At 37.5% G+C, this 24017-nt stretch overlaps 2 protein-coding genes across 3 annotated transcripts in view; one reads left to right on the top strand and one right to left on the bottom strand.

Moving 5' to 3' along the window:
- Window positions 1-2675: 2675 nt before the first annotated feature.
- LOC113658292 (amphoterin-induced protein 3) lies at window positions 2676-4495 on the bottom strand. Its single transcript, XM_027170639.2, has one exon. It carries the CDS (start codon window positions 4077-4079, stop codon window positions 2676-2678), a length of 1404 nt encoding a protein of 467 aa, XP_027026440.2. The 5' UTR covers window positions 4080-4495.
- A 5524-nt stretch (window positions 4496-10019) lies between these two features.
- Window positions 10020-24017, top strand: part of LOC113658304 (kelch domain-containing protein 8B) — a 92922-nt gene continuing 78924 nt past the window's right edge. The window contains exons 1-3 of one of the 2 annotated variants that reach the window (XM_047806989.1): window positions 10020-10520; window positions 21254-21437; window positions 22646-23624. In XM_047806989.1, the coding sequence (XP_047662945.1) occupies window positions 23234-23624 (391 nt within the window). In that variant the 5' untranslated portion in view covers window positions 10020-10520; window positions 21254-21437; window positions 22646-23233. The remainder of the gene's footprint in view (window positions 10521-21253; window positions 21438-22645; window positions 23625-24017) is intronic. The other variant, XM_027170660.2, reaches the window with a different exon arrangement.

Genomic DNA, 24017 nt, shown 5'->3' with positions numbered 1-24017 from the left:
CATGCAAGAATTTTTAAATATTTGTGCAGGTTTTAAGAATTCCTGCAGGCAGAATCTTGTAGGTACACCTAGACTGTATCCTGTGACTTGTATAACCTGCATTTGCAGTTCTTTCACAAGAGCTACATTACCTGAATGGGACATTTTGTAAGAGTTCACAATTATGCAAATTGTCTTTGATTACTAAAAACTAAATAGAAGAAAGTACGCTAGAAATACTAGATCATGAAACTGGGTTCATCAAAACATGTCATTCATCAAAAATATATAATTATTTTAATAAAACCAGTAATAAAATATAGCTGCAAGCAGCGATTCCGGGGTCAAGCCAATCAGATGTGCTCAGAACATGTCGCTGATGAACCATACCATGTTTTGTAGCGATATGGCATTGCATTCGTAAAATACTGGACTTAACGTGAAAATCTCGAAACGTTGCAAGATGTCTGTGTGTGTGTCACTGTGGTGCTGATTCTGATTCTGGTTCTGTTATTAACACCCAAGACATATTGTGTGCCAAGCTGCCCCCAAATTGTTTGGACTGGTGGAGCTAGAGGGTTTGAGCTAGACACACCAAAGTTGCTATAGTAACTTATAAGACTGGCCCCTACGTGTGTGTGTGTGTGTGTTTGTGTGTGTGTGTGTGTGTGTGTGTGTGTGTGTGTGTGTGTGTGTGTGTGTGTGTGTGTGTGACTGCGGTTTGAGCTAGATGCACCAAAGTTGCTATAATAACTTCTAAGACTGGCCTCTACATGTGTGCCAAATTTCATAACTTTCCTATGTACGGTTCTATGGTTCCATTGACTTCAATAGGAATAAGAAGAAGAAGAACACGAACGATAACAATAGGTGTCTACGCCCCTTTGGGGCTTGACCCCTGATAACATAATGACACAGTTCATGCAATAGCTACACATACAATAATGGCAATTGCAGGGCTTAAGCAAAAGATGGAATTTAAAAGAAGAGCTATTTGCTGAATTGGAGCAGCAAAGAGAATGACACTAAAAGATCAAAAATCTATTTATTCATAATTTTATGTTTTATATGTCTGTAAGCAGAACATTCAGAACAGTAAGTTTTCTTTAAAAGCAAGTATAGTATATCATGAAGAGTAACCTTATTATAAAACTGCCATGGAAAAACTGGCATGGAAAAAACGTAAAGTCGGTTATAGAATTTGGACAAGGTTTTATTTGTCTCTCACATTGTGACAATGGACCTTATTGAAAGGCTGCTGACATAATACAATGTAAAAGCGGCTATGAAACCACAACTTTTGCATGCTACAACTTTTCAGCTGCATTTTCATGACTGACATGAGTGAATGTCACTTTTATCTGCACTTTCATTTTTTTGACATTTGAGATAAAAGAAAGAGGATAGAGCAAAGCTTGAAAATGGACAAACACCTGCCTTATCCTGAGAGTAATTTGGTAAATCCTGTCCTGTTCGTGTCCCTGTACAGATACTGTGTGTGTTGGGGGGGGAGGGGGGGGGGGTGTTTATGAGCAAGACTGTTATGTAACTAAGTACAGCTTAGTCTCTTCAAAGACTTTGAATCCATGGTGACTTTCATGTATAGAAATCACAACATAAGCCAGCAGCACATGATGCTAAACACTTGACAGACCTAAACAAGAAACTGATTAAAACCTACAAACTTAAACAACAAAGGCACTCAAACGATTTTGTCAAGGGTCACAACTAAATCAAGGAAACAATCTTTATAGGAATAGATGAAACATGACTAATCTGACTATCATAGTGACTCAAAAACACTTTTCTTTTCTGTATGGTGTCTTTATGCAGCAGACCATAAGAACTAATAAAGCATAAGAATGTTTCATAAATTCAGAGTAACTTGACTAAATGAAGGTGAAAAAATTGGATTACTACACTACAAGGATTGGTGTGTAGGCTTCTTATTTATTTTGCTTTTCATGCATGTTGTCATATGAGCTGTAGGAGGGACAGGAATCGTTTAATCCCTTGTTATAGCATATTCACTTTATAAAACAGCAGTTGGATGTATTGGATCAATTCACTGATCATTCATCTCCAGTTGAAAAAAAAGCATTAAACTCATTTTTATGTCCAGTTCTACAATTTTTTTTAATTTGACCACAAACATGATTTTTGCTCTAAGGTTCTCATCTGAATCACCATTAAATGACAAGCTACCACCATGAACAGCTTTATCCCACGCCTGTCCCCAATTAAATGCCACTGCTGGTGTGATTCTCTAGTCAGTACTAAACTGGTGCCAAAATGTTCAAAGCATATGATTAAGAGCATTTTTCTTGGTGATTAGTTTGGGTCCCATATATTCACTCCTACACTACCATGTGCCAGTCAAAAGCTATTTCATCAAAAACAGGTTTATATATAGTTGCGTAATCGAATGTCATACAAGGAAACATGTTTTTGGAGTTAGAGAAAAAACAGCAAATAATAATATTAATACATTCCAATTACCTTTTCCACATTCATAGACACGCTCAACAGTCATAGTTGTTTGATCTCATGCTGAACTGGTTTATTAGAATATATAAATACAGAAAAAAAAACAGAAACTATTTTACTTTTCTAATATTTGTGCACCTGATTATAAAATTAACAGACCTTTCTACATGTCTGTGGTGCAAAATGAAGCATGTGATGTCTATATTCTTTTAGTCAGCTTTAAATTCTGCTCTAAGACTGCCATTAGTTTCTTCCATGGGCAGCTCAAGAAATACCATATGTTTGTCAGTGTTGCACTTGTCCATGAGCTTCAGCCTTGAAGCTGGTGAAACCTCAGAGATGAATGCCAGAGACTTGTGGTCCTCCCCAAAGCTAGAGATTGCTGGTGAGGTTGGTGGGGCTCTGTAGCAGCCACAGTGACAAGGGGTTAAAAATAGATACACGAGTATGAGAAAGAGGGTGATGGCACAGCTCAGCAGGGTAGTGTGTCCTGTACTGAATGGCTCTTTTCGCAAATGCCAAGTATCTACAGTTAAGTTCACCTCACGGGTTTCGTTAATCATCCTGACCATGTCCACAGCTAGGCAGCGGTAGATTCCAGAGTCCCTTGGCTGGACAGATAGGATCTCCAGACTGCCGTCTTTGTTCAGCCGCAGGGTACCATTTTGAATCAAATCAGTCATGTTGTCTTGGTGAGGAATAACCCAAGAGTAAGAGAGAACCACATTGCTAAGTGTACCAGTACAATCTACTCTGACCTGATCCCCCTCATAGACTCTTATGTCAGCTTTTGGCGAGATCAAAGAAATCATTTTCTCAATGGTACAGTTATCAAAGAAGCGAGGTCTGTGGAGGAAATTGATAGAGATGAGTGGTTCTCCAAAAATATGGCATGAATATTCATCCTTGAACTCTCTGACAGCTTCATAACCCTCCTTTGCCCAGTGCCAAAACATGCGATATGTGGAACAGTCGCAAACAAAACTGTTATTATGGATGAACAAGCCTCTCTGTAGAGTCACAGGCAACAGAACAATATCATCCAGAGGCAGTCGTGATATGCGGTTAGAGGAGAGGTCCAGAGTGACCAGATTAGGATGGCTGTGCTTGCGGATAGAGAAAAATGGGAATTCTGTAATCAGGTTTAGGCTCAGGTAAACCTTCCTGAGGTTGTTCAGTCCCATAAGAGCACTGCTCTCTACTTGGGTGATGCGGTTGTTGTAGAGCAGCAGTTCTTCCAACCCCAGCATGTCTTGGAAAGGGTATCTCCCCACCGTCTGCAGTCTGTTGGAAGAAAGGTCAAGATGGTGTAGATTGCTGCCATTGTAGAAGGCTGCAGGGCTGAGCAAAGAAATTTGGTTATGAGAAATGCACAGAACATTCAGCCTGGCCAGTCCATGGATGGTGCCTGGTGCCAACCATGTGAGCCGATTATGGCTGAGGTCTAAGGTATACGTGGTGGAGGGTACAGAGGGAAATTTCTCCATACCCACAGAACCACAGTTTACAATGTCCGAGGTACACAGACACCCTGGAGGACAGTCAGCATCTGACAAGTAGAGCCAGAAAGCAATCAGAGCTAAGCAAGCTGTAGAGGTCATTCTGCTTCCCATTTCAGTTGGTCCACGGACCAATAACAGAACAGAGAATCTTGAATCTTGGATGGACAATTTTTTTTTTTTTTTAATTCACGTATGTACCAGATTGTGATATTTCTAAATAGAAATCCCAATATGCACATCAAAGATATGTAAAATGCATTTTTAGACCAGAATAATTTTTGTTAATTTTTTGCAGTACTTACAAAATACGAGGTTCAAACAGTTATGGTTGCTCCACTGATCATTTCTTGTTAATAAAAAAAAAAACAACTCTAATCCATATCAGTCACTGTCCACAGTGTAGTCCTCCTTCATATTTTATTCCATACGAGACACACATCCATCTTCTAAATGAATACACAGAGCAGTAAAACATGTACTAATCTGTAAACCCAGCTTTGTCCCCTTCCTGCTGAATCCAAATCTCTCTCTCTCTCTCTCTCTCTCTCTCTCTCTCTCTCTCTCTCTCTCTCTCTCTCTCTCTCTCTCTCTCTCTCTCTCTCTCTCTTTCAATTCCTTATGGCATTGTTTCTCTTCATATCTATTTCACTTAGACTCACACACTTTTACACTTTCCCTCACTGTCTTTTTTTTCCTGTGGTTGCTTACATCATCATACATTTTTTATACCTAAACAATCCTGACATCTTTTGGTACATGACAATGGGAAAATCTGTCTGTATGACATACAACGAACTGCCAGCTTCATCTCTCACCCATTTCCTTCTGTTCCTGAGCAGCTGCCAGCAGTTGTAAAAGTGTTGGTCATGTTTGCCTGAAGTTTTTTTATTGTTGTCACAGCACATCAGTTTCACAACTGATTACACTTCACCATACGCCACTGGCACAGCATGACAATAAAGTCAGAGCTGGATGGTATGGGATGATATTTTTGAGACCCTTTTACAACTTCATGAATTCCTAATCATAGATTCTGAGAAAGTACAGCAATTATTTTAAACTTAATCTAAATCTGATTTTGCCATAGGTAGTTATTCAGAATATTTGTTTTTATTAATGGAATTAAATGGGATTGCAATGCCGGTTTTGATAATGATAGCCATTTTTGAGGGTTGAAGAGATAACTGAGTGGAAGAAAAACTAATATTAAAACATAATTTATGTCCCCATCTACCAATATCATATGTTATTGTCTGTGACATGTTTGTGGTGGTTTTGAATTGTGGAAACAACACTACTTTCTGCACTACCACTATTATTGTATAGGTTTTACAAACAATTTTCACAAAGAATGCATTATTAAAATGACAGATACATGTAGAAAGCTTCACTTCACTATTGCATATGCCCCAAAATAATGCAGTGCTAGTGCTAAGAGATTTATTATAACAAAAAACAAAATTTTTTAGGACATTCAAGAAGCGGGGGGGGGGGGGTGTGGTTGTATATTAATATATACAACGAAATGTGTCAAAATTCCTGAAATAGATGGGTTAAAAAAGTTGAATATTGTTAATGAAGTCATTTAATAACAAAAACTAATAACCATTAAAAGCATTATGCTGTGGACTGCATGTATGCCTGTTTTATATAAGATCGTATTTGTCTGAACATATTAATTATATTGCAATTATGTTAGAATTTTTATACCTACTGTAGTTCTTTATTGTTGTGTTGATGTAAAGACTGCCCTCTAGTGGCCATCGCTGTAGTGCAGTGAGAGCAGATGGTTTGTAACGATAAGGTGTTGGAGAAAGAAATCAGTATGAACAAAAACTGGTGAATCTCAGTTGTTACTGAAGACATAAATAAAAAACTGTATAGTGAAATGTTTGATATTGGTAAAGCTTGACTAAATCAAAATAAAATGAATTGTAAAAGTGAAAACTTTAACTTTGAATGAAATCATTTGGGTGGAAAAGAAGGAAAGTCTCAGGATTGATGTCTTTGAATAAAATAATTGTTTAATGGTGGATAATACCAATAAATAATCCAGAATAAAATAAGTGCAGAATAAAGACTAACTGAGAAGCTAATTTTGAGACTAGCTAATTTTAAATTCATCCAAAATTATTTTTAAGAATAAAAGAAAGTCACCAAGGACCATGTAATTCTGTATAAATTATATTATGCTTAATGAGCCCAAAAATTGCACTGCCTGCCCCAAAAACCGATGCATGTTTTAATTTCCAGAGTTGCTCAATTGAACAAAGTGAATATTTATTTCTCTTGTTGATCTTAATCTCCCATGAGTGTGCATTTAAGAAAAATCCAGTGCAGCTTTATATATACTCACAGATCACTTTGTTTGAAACTCTATACTGATGTCGTAGGGTCTGCATTTGCTCTCATAACAGTCACATTCTTTCCTGCTGTGAATCCGACCAATATCCAGAAACCAGGTGTGGAAAAAAATAAGCACACAGCTTTTCTGCTTGGACAGAAATTGAGGCCCAAAATCAGTCGTTTTCTTTTCAATATTTCCACCATTAAAAATGACCTGTGACAGTACGGACATAATGAAAATTATGAAAAATGTAATTTGTTTCACCCGAGACATGTAGTTAAATTTGTAATCCGATATAATCTCATCTTTTTCTAACAGTACATTTTTATTGCTCTCTCTCTCTCTCTCTCTCTCTCTCTCTCTCTCTCTCTCTCTCTCTCTCTCGCTAAATTTCATTTAGCTATGTCGAATTCCTTTCTCCCAAAGCCTGTGTGCTTTTCCTGATGATGGCCTGCTGCAGCAATTTGAGCTTTCTCATTACAGCCTAAATGAGGTACTGTGGCATAATTAGCTTGCAGTTGGAGCTCCGTCAGTCTTGCTTACAGCATAGAGAAATGTGTTGTGCCTCTGTTTCTGCTTAATGACTTGAGGACAAATAAGAAGGTTTATGTTCATGCTCAATTTCCAGGAATAGTGATTGCCATTCTTCTAACCCTTATTAGCATGTCTGCAAATCTGATTATTTCACTAAGTTGTTCTTATTGCTTGATATTGTTTAACCTTGTGAATTTGGGTCTCAAAGCACTGAGGTTAGAGTAAGGTTAGAACGAAGTAAAAAGTAAAGTCTTGATCCTTCTTGGAATATGTTTTAATGGGACAAGAAATCTGCACACATTTGGTCATACTGCACTACTTTTGAACTGACTGAGTGTTTGCAGCCTTGTAGCTACACTGAGACAGTTAATCTTGATGTGTCCCAGTCCCTGTGGCAGTTCTGCATTAAAACCCTGCTTTGAAAATCAGAGATGTCAATATATATCTGAATCATCTTAAAACTGAATTGGTCTCTATGGATTTTTCTTTTTTTTCCACAGTCACCTATACTATATCAAATGAGCCTGGAGCTGTTCCGTTTCCATTTCTATTGAATAGGGGAACATTTTTTAAAGGTACCAAGGTATAGGGTTAGGTTTTTGGCGACACTTGGCCCCTGACATAGGATATGTGGTTCTGAAAATGAATGGTTGTATGGATGGATAATATAGAATGACCCCATCTCCACCACCATCATCAAAACGCCAATGGGTGAGGGTATATATATCATTTGCAGGAATGATTCATTCATTTTGGATGACTGATGTGAATTGATGCCAGGGTGCATTGAAGATGTTCTGACTGTTCTTGATGCTTTCCACTAATTTTGCTCTTGTCTGTTTATCCATTTATTTGCAGTCAGGAAAACTAGAAGAACATATGTCTTTTAGCAACTTTAAAAATCTACAATTCTTTTGATAAGTTTATTAAGATGGCTTTTTTGCTTACTTTATCCCACAGGTCCTTCAAAAGCATGAATGCTTTACTACTAAAGTGGTTATGCTGATAGTACTGGCTTTGTCAGTTGTTATGTTGTCAGTTAACATAAGTAAGCTTCAGGGACAGAAATTGTGAAATCTGTACTCTGTACAGTTTCTTCAGTTCATTCGTGTTTTCACATTCAGAACCCAGACTTGTCTATGTGCAACCAAAGATGTGTTTGCATTTTATTAGTTGCATATTATTACTCTGCGTATGACCTCATGCTGCCATCATTTACAGTATAATGCAACTAGGAATGCCTTTGTAGTGCATTAATGCTATTAAAGCTCACAATTGTCCAGTATGTCCTTGTATGCTGTAGCTCAAAGATTTCCATGACTGGAACTAAGGGGCCCAAACCTGTTTCAGCATAACAATGTGCCTATGCACAAGGAAAAGTCATTAGATACAAGGTTTGTCAAGGTTGATGTGGAAGGACTTGACTGTCCTGCACAGAGCCATGACCTCATCCCCGCACATTTAGGATGAACTGGAATGCTGACTGTGTGCCAGGCCTCTTCAACCAACATCACAGCTTGATTGCAATAATTCTCTTGTGGCTGAATGAGCACAAATCCTCACAGCCACGCTCCAAACTCTAGTGAAAAGCATTCCAAAAAAGTGATGGTTATTATAGCAGTAAAATGGGACTACGCACATGATGGTGTGATGGTCTGGTGACACAAACTTTTGGTCATACAAAGGACCAGCTGAAATAGAAAGACTGGTTTGAGGTGCACTGGCAAATTTAATATTTTATCACCAAGATGAAAGCTTGCATTTAATTATTCAATTATCAGTTTCATTAGTCTTTCACTTCATAAGTGCAGTGCACATGTTCTGAATAAGAACAGAAGGTGAGACATCTGGCTGCTAGTCCTGCTAACAAATCTTTTCACGTAAACTTGTAAAGAAATTGTTGCTATCTTACGGCTATGAGGTTGCTGAGATTACAGACCTGCAATGAAAATGGCTTTATAAATGAATCCATCTCCAAAATAGGCAAGAATTTACACTTAACAGAAATTCTTCAGTCCAGAGTACATAAATGTACATAACTGTTAGAGAGAGAGAGAGAGAGAGCGAGAGAGAGAGAGAGAGAGAGAGAGAGAGAGAGAGAGAGAGAGAGAGAGAGAGAGAGAGAGAGAGATTATACATTATATATGAGTTATATATAGAGAGAAGAAGGGATGCCAATTTCACAAGATACACCTTTAACAGGAATGGTCAAATGTAGAGATTAACGTGTGCAGGATAGCGAGCTGGACACCCTGCTTTTTCAAAAATAAATAAAACATTTGTACATATAATTAGTGTACAACATGTATCACATATGTCTTTTACTAAATCACTGTAAGTACATAGGGTAAATCACAACTGTGACGATATTCAATAGTAATCAATTTACTAAATTGATTACTATTATTCATCACTAAAAAAGTGGAGGGAAATACATTTGATTTTAACTGTTATAAAAATTTATAATTTATAAGGTTATTGTAATATTTCTAATACAACAGTCTTAACATCACTCCACAGGTTGGCACTTTAATTTAGAGTCGATTCCAAAACCTTTCATTTATTTATTTGTTTGTTTGTTTGTTTGTTTGTTTAAAGCTGTTAATGACTTGGCATCCTGATACATTTCTGAATTGCTCTTTTTCCAAATTGAGTTTTAACATCAATTGATTAAGAACCGTCAAGCATAAGATAAATTACTTTTTTCACCTCAAAGGCCTGGACAGACCAAAAATAATTTTAATTTTAATTTTAGTTTTAATTTTAAATTTCATTTTTCGTCTACTATGGCTACTACTACAGGTATTAAACACCGCAAGGGGGCAGTAAGGGAACTGGTTGTATTTTTGAGGAAGCAGATCTGCCCCTATAGGCTGTGTAATTTGTCATAAGCGGTCCCAGGGGGTGAACGTGGAAACAGAGCAATTGTCATTCCGTGCGTTCAATTCATTGTTTCAGGAGCATAAAAAGAGGTTTGCATTATGCATTCCATTATACTTCCCAGCGTGAACCCTAGCAATCAGAGAAGGCAAATATCGATTAATCTTGAAGCCTGTGGGTGATAGTCCACACCTTTTTCAATTACTGAACCCCTCCTCCTGGGAAATAACAGCTCCAGATTTAATGCACGTGTTTCCTGCGATTGCCCATTGGATCTATTTGCCTGTAAACCAATGATCGATAATTCATTGCTGTTGACTTAAAAATAGCATATGAGACTGGATAGTGGGGGTTTTTTTTTTATGTTATTAAGATGTTATTTAGCATCATCAGTGCATGTTCAGTGATCCGAACAAGAGAACAGTGTATGGGTTTATGTTTCACGATCAAAATAATAGACACATTCTGAAGGCACATTATAAAACAGTAGGCAGGGCAAGTGGGCAAGCGTTTCCTTGCCTCGGGATGAACGGATGTAATGTGCGCATCCATGCAGCGCAGCACAGGAGAGGGAGGGTGAGAGGACGCAGCGCAAACATTCTCACGCACAGCGTTTATCCAGGACCATAAACCAAAAAATAAAAAAAACAAAAGCACGCAACGGCCACACGACTTGGAGACAGAAACAGCACGAGCGGAAAAAAGAGACAAACCGTTGCTTGAACTTTCCTGGAGATTACGCATGTGGACTCGTGCACTGGGGACACTTGCTCGACAGACACACAATAAAGGTAAATTTTAACAGTTAATGCAGGCAGATTTCAAGTTTATATCACACTTAACACCATCAGCTAATGTGTTGTTAGTGTTGAAGACGGACAGTAACTGGGTTTAGGTTTTTGCGGTACAGGCAATTTGTATGAGCAAGAAAAATGTCCATTTTTTCTCAAGTGTGCGTTATGAAGTTTACTGTAGACTATTCAGATTGTTTAAAACACAGGGCACTATTCGAAGCTTTAAAAGACACCCGGCTTAAACTGGACACCTCGATTCACGGAAACTTCATCTGCTATGAGCCAGAGGAAGATGGACGCAGGTCTCCGTGCTGTTTTGAGCTGTGCGTGTGGACTGCAGAGTGAGAGCGCGTTAAGGCGCGGGACTCGGTTTTGTTGTTGTGATCGCCAGCTGCTTTCACGCGCACACCACGCATTAACGCACTTTGCGCCCGGTCTCGCATTAAAGACCACTTTCCATCTTCACCGTTTTCTTTTTCTTTTAGCGAAAGTGCTGTTGTGTCTGTATATGTAGTGGTAGTGCTATTTAATGTGCATGGAGCAGGTCCGGTTCTTCCCGTTCATACTCAAGCCATCAGGTTAGCGCAATTTCTAACTTAATATGTTAGTATTTCATTCGGTAACTTGTTGCTTTGTGTAAACACCCCCCCCCCCCCCAAAAGAACACTTTTTAGACGGTTCCTTTCCAAATACGCACCATCAACCATTATCTCAATGTTTTGGTCACCTTTTCGTCTCTGCATTAACCCACTCACTCAGTCCACAACTTGCATATTAAAAATACGCTACCAGTCTGATTATGGATGCTAGCCAACTCCTCACTAAGAGCCCGTGGGAAGAAGCTTGACATGAGCTCTTGCTGCATAGCCAATGATGGATCTTCAAAGCCAGTTTTCTTTTAAGTAGGTCTCTTACTGTATCAAACGTTTTGCTCTCTGTCTTCACTACTACCCTCCTGCAGCAGTAATTACTGCTTCATGTGTACATGCAAGTACCTGTGTATTTTGGCAGTTATTTGCATAAAAGTATAAAAATGCTGATATCTTTCCTACATAATTGCTCTGACACCTGCAATCAATGAGCTCTTATGGGTAATATTACTGTAAATGCTGCTCTTTGTTTTTCCTCTTAATTTGAATTCACTTCTCCCTTCTATCACCTTCTGTCAACTTTACTAGACAATAAAAGGGTGTCCATGCTGCTTTAAAAAGTAATTTAAAGCATTGCAGTAAAATAACAAGCAGAGGAAAACATTTCAAACACTTGCCTCACAGAATATCAATTTCCAGCCATAGATCATGGTCCATGTCAACACCTAGAAACCGTGTGGAACAGTGATGACACTTTACATTGAGTCATGAAAGCCACGTTGCGACAAATGTGAAGGAATTCCAGTTTCTTATTTATTTATTTATTTATTTATTTATTTATTTATTTATTTATTTATTTACTTTTTATTCCTCCCAGCCTATGCCCCGATCAATTAACACTATGAGCAAATACACAACTGAATGTAAATTAGATAAGCTCCATCAGACCGGCACGGACAATTTTCTTTGTTATTTTGTCAAACATGATTCAGTATCTGGGCACTTGCCAATTAATTGCTTTATCCAGTCACTGCATTTAATTAATTTCAACTGAGTGGCTGGAAGATTCTTGAAAGCAGATACGAGCCAAGGAGCACACTCTGTATTTAGCAGAGGCTTTGTCTTTCCTCTGCTCAGAGAGGGTTCAGGGATGTTTAAAAAAGACAGTCTTGTACAAATTACTGGATTTTATTTTTAATGAAACACATTTTCCCCATAATTGTGGGAGCAGTTTACTATATAACGCAATATTAGCCATTATACTTGTGTGGCTATTATATTAATTAGGAAAGATAAAAGTGTGGGACTAATGTTTTCTTTGATCACCATAAATTAATATGTAAGCAGGGAGACGTGTGAATGCAGTCTGAACAGGCTCTAGTGAGTCACTGCTTATTTGATTTCATCTTTTAAGTGAGGTCTTCCTGTTTGGTGCGTTCTTTTCCTGCAAGCCATAAATTCCATGGAAATGTTGTGTTGTTGTGGACGATGAACTTCCTACAAGCTACTTCGTAAACCATGTAGCCCATATAGATGGCATCACTTTATTAGTAGTGTAATATTAAATAAAACACTGTTTTTTATATAATATTAACTAAAACATTGGTATTAGAGATCAAAAAAGTTGAATGTTGCCTGTAATTATAGAGACCTATAGGAAATATGGACTTTACTTTATGATGACTATGTAAATGTTTTGGCCTTTGTGCCTCAGAACAATAAAGATGTGAGGTGTTTATCTTCTGTATGACACCTCCCTTCTACCTCTCTTTTAGCAGAACAGAATATTATACAGTGTAGATTCAAGTAGTGAATCGCAGTCAGGAGCAATTTGTTCCCTATGTGTAGGAATGTGTGTGTGTGTCTGTGTATGTGTATCTCTGTGTGTTGGTGTGTCAGAATAAAATGAGACGATAATGTAAGAGCTGTTTCACACCAAAGCTCGGTTAAATGCCATGTCACAAGCAATGATGCTCATTTCCATTGAGCCACGATTATTAGAATGATAATCCTTTCTTCATTATTTTTCCTCCTTGCTGCTGTTTTCCCAATTCTTTTATAGTAGGCATGTTAAAGCAGAGCTAGGGCTGCAGAACCCTCTCACTTACTCATACACACATTCCCTCATTCACTGCAGTCATTGTTTTTCATAGAGAAAAGTATGGAATCATGTATTCTGTCTAAGTGCAGGATGAACTTAACAGAATAATTTAATGTAACATGTAACATGGGTCAGGAGTGAAGCATTTCAGTACCTGGGGTTTCTAGCTTATTTTCCATCCACGGCCACCCAAACCAGATATACAGTTACCTGAGTATCGCAAGTGTTGTATGTTCTTGGAACTATTATTGTGGATGACTCTCATGTCACTGTTGTAACACACACATACACACACACGCATACACACAGTGAATTCTAAAGCTGCATTCACACATGCAGCAATTTTATTAATGTAAGTCACCAGTTGCTGCACCATGACATCACAGTAAGCATTCCTACTACTGGTTGCCATAGTAATAAATCTCTGAAATAAATAGCATTCCACTTTTAACTATAAATCAGTTTTCTTACCGCTAAAATAAAACATTTTGGAGCATTTGTATATATTTTGTGTATTTTTTTTATTTGGATCACCTGCACTCTATTGTCTTCATTTCCAATGGAAGTCACTTTCTCTAATTTTCCATGCCGCTGTACACGGCCACGTCTATGTTCATACATCGGCGTATGTGTGAACATACTGTAGCATAACAAAGTACTGACGCATGATGTATGGTTTTTATCACTTCTTTTTTTACCATGCAGAGAAAAATGAAAATGTATTACAGCATGTTGGATATTTAGACCCCATTGTTCTATCAAAATCCTCTGCTTTTCATTTGTGATGTTGTCTTGATGTTTGTTCTCTCAACATAATAGGGAATCTTACACAAACTCTACAAACTTTATAAACCAACAGTTTGCAATTGAGAAACCTACAACTACAGTAAAGAGTGTTTTCTGATGTTAACTAGTTAAATAGTTGAGGTTGGAGTGTTACTGTAAAAGGTTTGTTGTCTGGAAAAACAAATATATGGAGACAGATGAAACCCCTCAATTAATTAGTGGAACCGAATAATATGCAGGTTGTAGACATGGCCAGAGATATCTCAAGACATGATTACAGAAATGTGACTTTTGTAGATTAATAAAAATTATAGTTCAGCTGGAACATGAGTGCATGGTTAAAAGTGTTCAGTCACTGAGATATTTGATACACTGTCCTTCTTATCGGAGACTGAGAGGAGTGTCACCATGTCTGGTTCCAGTGAAGGAGCTGACAGAATTATAAAGCTGAAGTACCAAAGCAGGTCGTCAGTATGCACAATGTGAGCATGCACAAGACTCAGAAAGAAAAATGTGCTCTGGCTTTCTACGAGTGGCTCAGGGGCTTAGAAATGAAGTTTAGCAGAAACGACTATGCTGATGTGACACTTTGTTTCCGCCCCCTGGCTTCCTCTCTGCATTTCTGAGCCCTTGCTCAGATTCTTCCACCTGAACCTCTGACAATGAGGAAAAGCAGAGAAGCAGTTGATGATACAATGTGCATGAGGCTGATAGCATTTTTCACAACAGATCTGATGGAATCATGTGTGAGTAGGCACATGCCTAAAATTAACCAAGATTGTAGCTCTGATATCAAAAGGGTCTTTCTTTCTCTCTCTCTCTCTCTCTCTCTCTCTCTCTCTCTCTCTCTCTCTCTCTCTCTCTCTCTCTCTCTCTCTCTCTTTCTTTCTTTCTTTCTTTCTTTCTTTCTTTGTTATTTTTTAATATATTACTCCTATTGATTGGGTTTTGGACCTAATGATTAATATTTCGATCATTGGGATCACATTAGTAACATAATGACATAAAATAAAGACTCTTTAAGCATTTATATTAAAAAAAAAACTAGCTAACTTCTATAAATTAGTGACGAATAAAGTAATTAAACATTCATGAGATTCAACACTAAAATCCAACACTCATTTCTTTGGGCTGTATTGTAACAAATAGGTTTTAAAGGGAATGCAAGTAAATAACTTAATATTTAGTTGCATATCGCTTGCTTGATATCATCATGCAAGTGACCCACTCACATCGCCTACGTGTTGCTTTCTTCTTCTGTGGTGTGTTTCCAGGCTTGTAATGAAGTTTTGGAAGGTTTTCACCCTTTCGGGAGCTGGGATACCTGCTCAGTTGGGTTAGGGTATTGTTTCATTTTAACAAACTACATATTTGTCTCAGTTACTTTACAAGAGAAGAAAAATAGATAAAACCTATTATATGTTGTTTATTAATCATTTTTAAGTTTTTTTCACATTTTGTCCTGAATTGTTGTATTCCTTACACAGTAAACAGTTTATCATTCTGCACAAAGGATTTTAAATGACAAGCCCAACTTTATTGGAAGAGGCTAAGGTTGAATACAACGTGGAGACATTTTCAAAGCAATATCTCTGCTCACTGACGTATACTGGCTCACCTACACTTATCTTATGTGTGCATGCTGCAGAGATTTGAGTTTAGGCTTTGTCTTATGAGTGTCTCCATCCACTTCCATTACTACACCCTACACTCCGACAACAGATATGACCTCTAGCAGACTGTCATAAGCAAATATTTCCCTAGAGTGATTTGCCACTTTAGTTTTGTTCCCATGGCTAAAATTGTTTCTGTGTTTAGTCCTGAGTTCCCATCCCTGAAGGGACAGAGGGGAGGAGTGAGTGCAGATGCACTTGGTATTGTGGTTCTGCAGTTGGACAGTATTATGAATTGGTGAAGCTGAACATTAAAATAGAAAGTAAAAGTTTGTATCTCCTAAGGCTCTTTACAAAGAGGCTGTTCCCACTGGATCTCTAATGTTTACTCATCCCTTTCTTTCTGTAGCGCATAAAGTACAGAAAAGGCCGACTCAAGTATTATATATCAACTCAAGGACTATATATTAAATGAAGAAGTAGTTGTATAAGCAAAAGTATGACTTAATAGTGGTTTCTTTTTTTAATTAGAATTTTTTAAATGAATAACTGGTAGTTAATGTAATATATGTTCAGTAAAAAAACTTTGGTCTCTATTGAGACACTAATATCACAAAATATCAGAAGTGGTGGAAGAGTACAAACACTGACTTAAGCACTGATATTGTGGTCAAAGTTAGAATAGAATTTATATGAATAATATTTTTTAATAAATATGAAATAATATTTACTGTCTACAATTATGCTAACTAACAAATGAGTGCAGGTTGCTGAGTTGTGAAATGCTGATATCTCCAAGGGTTTTGGCTCACATCACATAATTTGCTCCTTTGTCTCATGTTTCCTTTGAACCATTTTTGGCTGATGATTGTTGAAAAATTAGGCCAAGGATGTTAAGCTTTCTTCATTATCTCAGACAGCATATACTTATGGCAGCACATGGATTTAATTTAATTTAATTTGATCTTGACATTTAATAATTTGAATTTGCATACTATATTTTTTGTCTTAGAGTCTATATTTTTTGTCTTAGAGTTTTCTTCTTATAAATGTATTGTTATTCTTTTAATCTCTTATGATTATAAATAAAATATAATTTTTTTGAACTGCAGGAACAGTAATACTGTTAACTATGTTCTTAAGTCCTGTAATGATGGTAAATGTAGTTTTTTATTTTCCACACCTTGCTAGTCAGTTCTGTTGCCAGAAATGGACGCTCTAGCTCTGGCAATAATCAGTTCAAACAACATTAAAAGTATAAATAAGTAATTATTAAAAATTACAGTCATTTACCAAATTATTAGGAACCCCTGTACATTGTTCACTTTTGGAAATATCTAATCAGAGTGTGAGGCAGCAGTTCAGTCCAAAAATGCATGCAGGCATGAAACAAGATGGGCATTTAATATTGAGATAAACATTAGATTGTGGGGGAAGTAAATCTTAGTGATCTTGAACGGACAGGCTGGTTTGAGAATTTCATAAACTGCTGATCTCCTGGAAATTTCACAGATAACTGTCTCTGGACTTCATAATAGAAAATGTTGGGGGAGGAAAAAACATACAAAAATACCACCCGGAAAGCAGTAATTCTGTGTATGGACAAAATTGAGATTGGTCAAATCTGCATGATTTAGAGCATTTTCGAGTGTTACACAGTGTTACCTACAGTACATTTAGGATGGGATTACTAATAATTTGGTTGTTGAGTGTAAACTCTCTTATTTTTGACCGACAAATCATGTAGTTGTAGTTGATTCACTTGTTTATGATAAATTAGGATCATTAAACATTCTATAAAACTGGACATCCCGCATAAACAGATTCTAAAAGTACAGCCAATTTGATTTTAATCATCAGGAAAGATGGAATCAATGATGTGTAAATGTAGTCAAGGTAGGTAATGTACTGTAGTGAAGTGCAACACTGAGTGTTTTATTCAAAGTGTACTTAGCTAAATGTATGAAAAAGTGCAGGATTAAAACAAAAAGTCAAAAGCGCAATATCTACAATCCATCAGGCACCATTGCTAGATTTTAATGTGATGTGACTAAAGTAGGCTTTTAAAGGCTGTAGTAAGTGCTGCCTCATACTGCAGTTCTTGTAGAATATTATATTTATCACAAGTTTATAGTGCAGTGGGTGGTGTGTGCGTTTTGTGTGTGTGTGTGTGTGTGTGCGCGCGCATATTTGTTCCAGCTCCTTGTGTTGCTACAGTAGTTGGGATAAGGAGCAATGAAGCATCTGATTTTGCAATGCATTTGAATGATAAGGCAAGATATCATCACTGCAGTAAATGAACAAACACACTCAGCTTTTATAACCAGCTAATAATGTAAGATACCCTGCATTATTATATTTTTTCCTTCTTGTTTTGTCGTAATAACAAATTTTTGTGACTATCACGACTTAATTTTCTCATGATCTCTGAGTGTACCCCATTGTTAATGTGTAATGGATAATTAAAACGTTAAGCATTTATTCTCATAAATACTGTCAATTGCATTGTATTTGTTTTGTTACACATTTATTATTTATTTATTTATTATTATTTTGTATTAATTTATTGTTCTGTGATGTAGGACACTTGCTACAATATATGTGCAGCTAGATCAACCTTGCTTTCAGAAACAGTGGGTGGATTAACCGCCGTAGGGTCTCTGTATTGTCTTCGATGATAAAGATGCAGACATCACAGTCTCTTTCTTAAGTGTCGGACGCTTATGCGGACGTATTTAGTCATGAGTCCCCGATCAAAGTAAAAGCGCATGCGATCATCCATGATGCTGCGTTACTGTGCTTTTGCTGCCTCTAGAACATATTCTAATACAGAAATCATGGGAAAATTAAGTCGTTATCCTGACAAAACAAGAAAGAAAAAATATAATAATGCATGGCTTATTAGGCCTTCCGTACAACTCTGATAGTGTTATGTATTCAGCCTAAATTGTACCTTTTTTGCTCCATCCACTTCCCTGCCCCTGTTTTATTCACTTGTCTGATTGTTTTTTTTTGTTTGTTTTTTTGTCAGGAATATCATTTTCAGCAATAGAATATAGTTTTTTCTCCCTTACTTAATACTTAATACTTACTACTCTTGGTTGTAAGAGGGACCAAATATATATTTTTATCTCTTGATATACTGTATAATCTGTATGTGTGGAGCAGAATAAAATCTTTCAGAAGTGATTTAACTTTAAGTTCTTGCTTTTGCAATTCTGATTGCTAAGTATTGTTTTGATTGTGTGTCTTGTCATTATGCTACATTTTTTTAAATATTGTACATAAGTATTATGCCAGTCTAGTTAAATAATAGGATGAGACTGAATATCAGTTGTACAGGTCCACTCTAAGTGTTTTTTTATCATACGATAACATGCTTTGGTTATACAGTACATGAGCTCCGGACCAGCAGAGAGGTACAGCAGAAGTTAGTGGTGATGAGTTATAGATGACAGCAAGCATCACAATTTCAGACTGAATTTTTTGAGCAGAAGAGGATGTATACAAGTACCTCAAATCTGCATTTGTGTAAATTAACCAGGGTTGGCCAAAGGATAAAGATTTAGTGCCCTGTCTGGTGCAGAGCCCAGAGGGAATCATAGAAGAACAAGATAATGATGGCTTGAAGATGGAGGTCTTCTTATTGTTCTAGCTCATCTCATTGTACTTACACTATAGGGAGAAAGAGGGTGGCAGAATGAGAGTCTCTGCCAAGCTGATATGGAGAAGTTAGAAATAAGAAACAGTAATCGCTTTCTTTTTAGAAAACTTAATGTGTATGGAAGACACTATCTTCTGCCCCCTTTTGAGTTTTTTCTGCATTCAGTCAGCTTCACTTAGTAGCAATCAGTACTGACTGCTTTGTATCTGAAGTTTTAATTCATTTTTTGTCATTGAATATCAGGTTTTTCATGGATCATGATAATTACAATGTCAGTTGTTTAAAAAAATAAATAAATAAAAAAAAGGGACTGCTTTGAAATTCTAATTTATAACATTGATTAAGTGTCTTATAAACTTGCGAGTTCTAGTTGGTTACTCTATAGGTATGTGCTCTATTGTAATCAGTGCCCTTGAGTAAAAACAAAACTGTCAATCAAATCTCATCTCCTTTCTGTGTTCAGCTCAATTTTGCCTGAAGTTTGTTTCCTATCCTAAACATCACTTTTAGAAACTGCCTAATGTTTCTGTTTTGTAGAATGCTTTGAAACAATGCAATAGGAGCGTAGCAATTTAGGTGGCTACCTGCCATTCTCCTTTTCTCTCTCACTCTTACACACACTCCAGTGGCCTTTAGCATTTTTCTCGGGGCCTTATGTATGCGTGCGCCAAACCTGTCATATGGAGGAAATCACTGTTGATTAAGGTGACACTCTGTAAAGCTCTACAGGGAGCCTAAGCTTTAGAAATTCTGTTCGGAAAGAAACAATTTTTTCCCTTTGATTTAATTTCTATTTATACACATTGGGGAGACAGGCAGCTGTGAAAGGAAAGAAGACAAGAATAAGAGGAAGAATAAGACAGGTGGAACATACAGACAAAATTATGAATAAATCCAAACAAGAAATGTTTATGTTCTCTTATTGTTATTTCAGATTCCCTGCCACATTTATCTGTATTCCTTCACTAAGAAATGTATCAAAAAATTTTTTTAGTCATTGTGAAACTAAATATATGACAGAACAGTGAAAAAGATTTTTGGAAGGCATTGTGTCTCTTTGGCTGAATCGATAAAAAAGAAAATGAAGATTCTATAACTATAGTTGGGAAGACAGAAAAGCATTATTTCAAGACACAATGCTCTTATTTGCTTTATATATAACATGGTGAGCCAGTGATGGGAAATAAAGATATAAATTTCAGTCCACATTATCAAGCGTAAAAAGTCAAATCCTACAATTTTATGTTCTGCTTTGATGCTCTGGGCTAAAGAAAGCAGGATATAAAATCTGGAAGAGTCAAGCCAGTGAAAGTTTGGGTTTGGGGAGTGTTACTGGGTGGCAAATATTAAAACTAAGAGTATTGAAAAACTGTTCAGATGATATGAAAGACATATGGAAGGGACTACATTTCATTTAATAAGGTTTTTATATACTCTGTTTGATCATTTTGGTACTTGTGATAATAAAAATGAAGTGATAAAAGAATACAAACCTCTCCACTTTAATACTGTACATTACTGTACATCTCTCCACTTTATTATACTGTACATTTAATACTGTACATTATTAGATTTTTCTCAGAGCAAACAATATCACTCCAATGTGTTCTTACCTCAAAATTGTGGACTAAATTTTTTTTTCAAAAAGACACTGTCATCTATGGTGTTATACATCATATCTCAAGGAAATCAGCTCCAGAACAAGTACAAACTGTATTATGGTGACTCAACCGGTTAATCTTTTATGGTATTTGTTGTAGTATTTCATTGTGAATGGGGTATGTTATCCAAATTGGCTTCTTCTTACAGTAACCAAGTCTTCTAATTAGTGGATGATACATCTCCCAGAGGGACTATCTCTCTCTCTCTCTCTCTCTCTCTCTCTCTCTCTCTCTCTCTCTCTCTCTCTCTCTCTCTCTCTCTCTCTCTCGGTTTTAAGTGTCTAGTGTTTATTTTTGTTTCTTTCTGGTTTCTAGGAAATCATATGAAAGCTGACTACAGACCACTGTCTGTATCTATCAAGCCCACTGGACTCCTATCTGATGAAAATACATCGGCTGGAAAATATTTTCTACAAATTATGCGGGACAAAGTCTTACAACCTTTAGAGCACAAGCAGATTGACATCTGAAGATAAAGTAAAAGGCAGCATTTTCTCTGGTAATTGTTCATTTACATTATGTATTTGTTCCTGCTAAAACTTTACACCCTTGTATATGGTTAATATTTGTTATGTGTTTGTAAATGATGTATGATAAATGCACTTCAGAATCCACATTCTTTATTAATAATTCTAAACAAATATTTCTTTTTGTAGACTTTGCTTCTTCATTATTAGCATGTGCCTGTTTGTAGGGCACTGTCATTGCTGACATATTAATTAACACACACACACACACACACACACACACATGCGCACACACACACACATGCGCGCACACACACACACACACACACACACACACACACACACACACACACACACACACACACACACACAACAGATCTGACTCAGCATCCTTAGACCTTACTCCATCTCTACTTCATCAGTGCTGTAGTCTCCAAGGGGGACAGCATCCATCTGTTCACCACACAGATAGACCTCACACACACACACACACACACACACACACACACACACACACACACACACACACACTCACACACAGACACACATATACACATCCTTTTTTTCTCACTGCTATGCTACAGCAAGCCTCTTAGGATTCCCCTGTGACTCTGTCTCTAGCTCCCTCACCCACACATGTCCCGTTCGTGCTCTCACAGTCTCTTTTGCACTTCTGCCCCCTCTCTCTTTGCTTTTTTTCTCTTCTTCTTAGTTCCAGACAGATGTTCCCATCATACACCTCATCCTAATACGATTACTAATTAGAAATGCACAGGTTCCAATTAGGCTACTGCAGTGCCTGCTCTGAGCAGTGATTCCCTGTAGAAGGGTTGACCTATGGAGATGGCTGGACTACTGAGGTTTGCCACTTTCCACTTAGTCTATCACAGAGGCACAAACACACACATACACATTGCCAAAAGTCTTATTATCCAAGTCAATATAGTAAATGGTAAATGTCAGTGCTTTGGCCATCAAATCATGTGGGTGACTGGGTTTGTTTGACACAGGGCTGGGGATCGCTGTCTTACGGGAAGGCTAGCCCTAGAGGGACCTGCGGCTTTCACTATGCTCAGCAGAACGAGCCAGCATAGGGCATGGGGCATTGGGCAAAATATTCTCAAATTAGTGACATTCTCTCTCTCTCTCTCTCTCTCTCTCTCTCTCTCTCTCTCTCTCTCTCTCTCTCTCTCTCTCTCTGTTATTCATTTTTTATTCTGTCTCCCTTTCTTGTTGCCAGCCTCTAGTTTGGTAGTCTGATTACCCAGAGACTGCCTGCTTCCAAAGGAATTTCTGCTATTCTTTGGCTGTGGAGGAGAGGAATTGAGTACTGCATGAGAAATCTCTGTTACGGATTACTGAGGATCAAGCCAGACCAACACCCCGTGATCAGTAATGGCATCTGTTAATTGGAATTATACCTGAAACGTGATCAAATTACAGAAAGTCAAAAAGTTGCTTTTATCCTGTTGGATTATCACTTCTGACGTGTATGTCAGTTTTCCAGTGTTTTGTTTCAACTGATTCACTGATCCACCAATGTAGCGAAACAAAGAAGTGTATATATAAATCTGGTGGGCAAAGGGACAAAAATGTATAAAAAATTAGGCAAAATATTTTGTTCCATTTATTGCAGCTGAATTCCTGCTTCTGCTTCTGTGGAGGTTTAAAAAAGCAGTAAACCTCTGCTCCTCTGGTAAACTGACAATAGCTGCTGCACCAGAGACAGCATTTGTCCTGTTAGTTTATCAGCTCTTACTTTATTTGCCTTGTTTCTCTTCTGCCTGGCCCCTGTAATGTTCCATTGCCTCCGTGCCAACATAAAGCCATGCCAGTGCCTGAGATGGCTGTAAGTCCTTTGAAATCTTTACAATGGGAGGTCTTCCCCCCAATGGCTACATGCCGGGTTTACTGCACACCTGTTCTCTGGGGTGACCGTCTTTATGTGATCGGGGGCTGCAGCGAGAGTGGAATGCCTCTAGACTCTGTAGAGGTCCTGGACTTAGAGAGCCAAAGCTGGTGTCAGCTCCCCCCATTGCCCACTGCCAGGGCAGGGGCTTCGGCTGTGGCACTGGGGGACCAACTGGTGGTGATGGGAGGCATGGATGCTCAGCAGAGCCCTCTGGCATCAGTGGAGGTCTACCACCCTGACGAGGGCAAGTGGGAGAGGAAAACTGGATTGGGACAGGCATCAATGGGCATAACTGCCTTGGAGATAGGTAAGAGCTATGGGCTTTCTTTTTTCACCTCTCTCTGTCAAAAAAGCCTTGGTGAGTAGTAGTGAGTCAGTGTGTGTGTTATAGTAAATCGAAAGTCTTAGCGACAAATCTCAGTTTATCATAAACATAATTACAACATGTATATTTTTTCAAATCAAGATTTATGGAGTATTTATGAGTATATGTTAAAAATGTAATATGCAATATTATTTTGAGGGACTGGAGACAAAATACTTTTTCACTATACATCCGGTGATGTCTTGTCTTAGCTTAATATGAAAACAATGAAGCCATGAATTGTGTGTAGTTTCACTGGTATGTGCTTGACAAGCAACTGTAAACTGAAAGAAACCATGAACTAAATGAACTAAATTTATTTATTCAGTTAATCAA

Source organism: Tachysurus fulvidraco, chromosome 23 (assembly GCF_022655615.1).
Source record: "Tachysurus fulvidraco isolate hzauxx_2018 chromosome 23, HZAU_PFXX_2.0, whole genome shotgun sequence".
In the NCBI taxonomy this organism is placed as follows: Eukaryota; Metazoa; Chordata; class Actinopteri; order Siluriformes; family Bagridae; genus Tachysurus; species Tachysurus fulvidraco.
This window is presented reverse-complemented; position numbering and strand designations above follow the sequence as displayed.

What these genes read in the sequence shown, in the direction of transcription:
- LOC113658292 (XM_027170639.2), bottom strand. Translation starts at nt 4,079, where the DNA reads ATGGGAAGCAGAATGACCTCTACAGCTTGCTTAGCTCTGATTGCTTTC.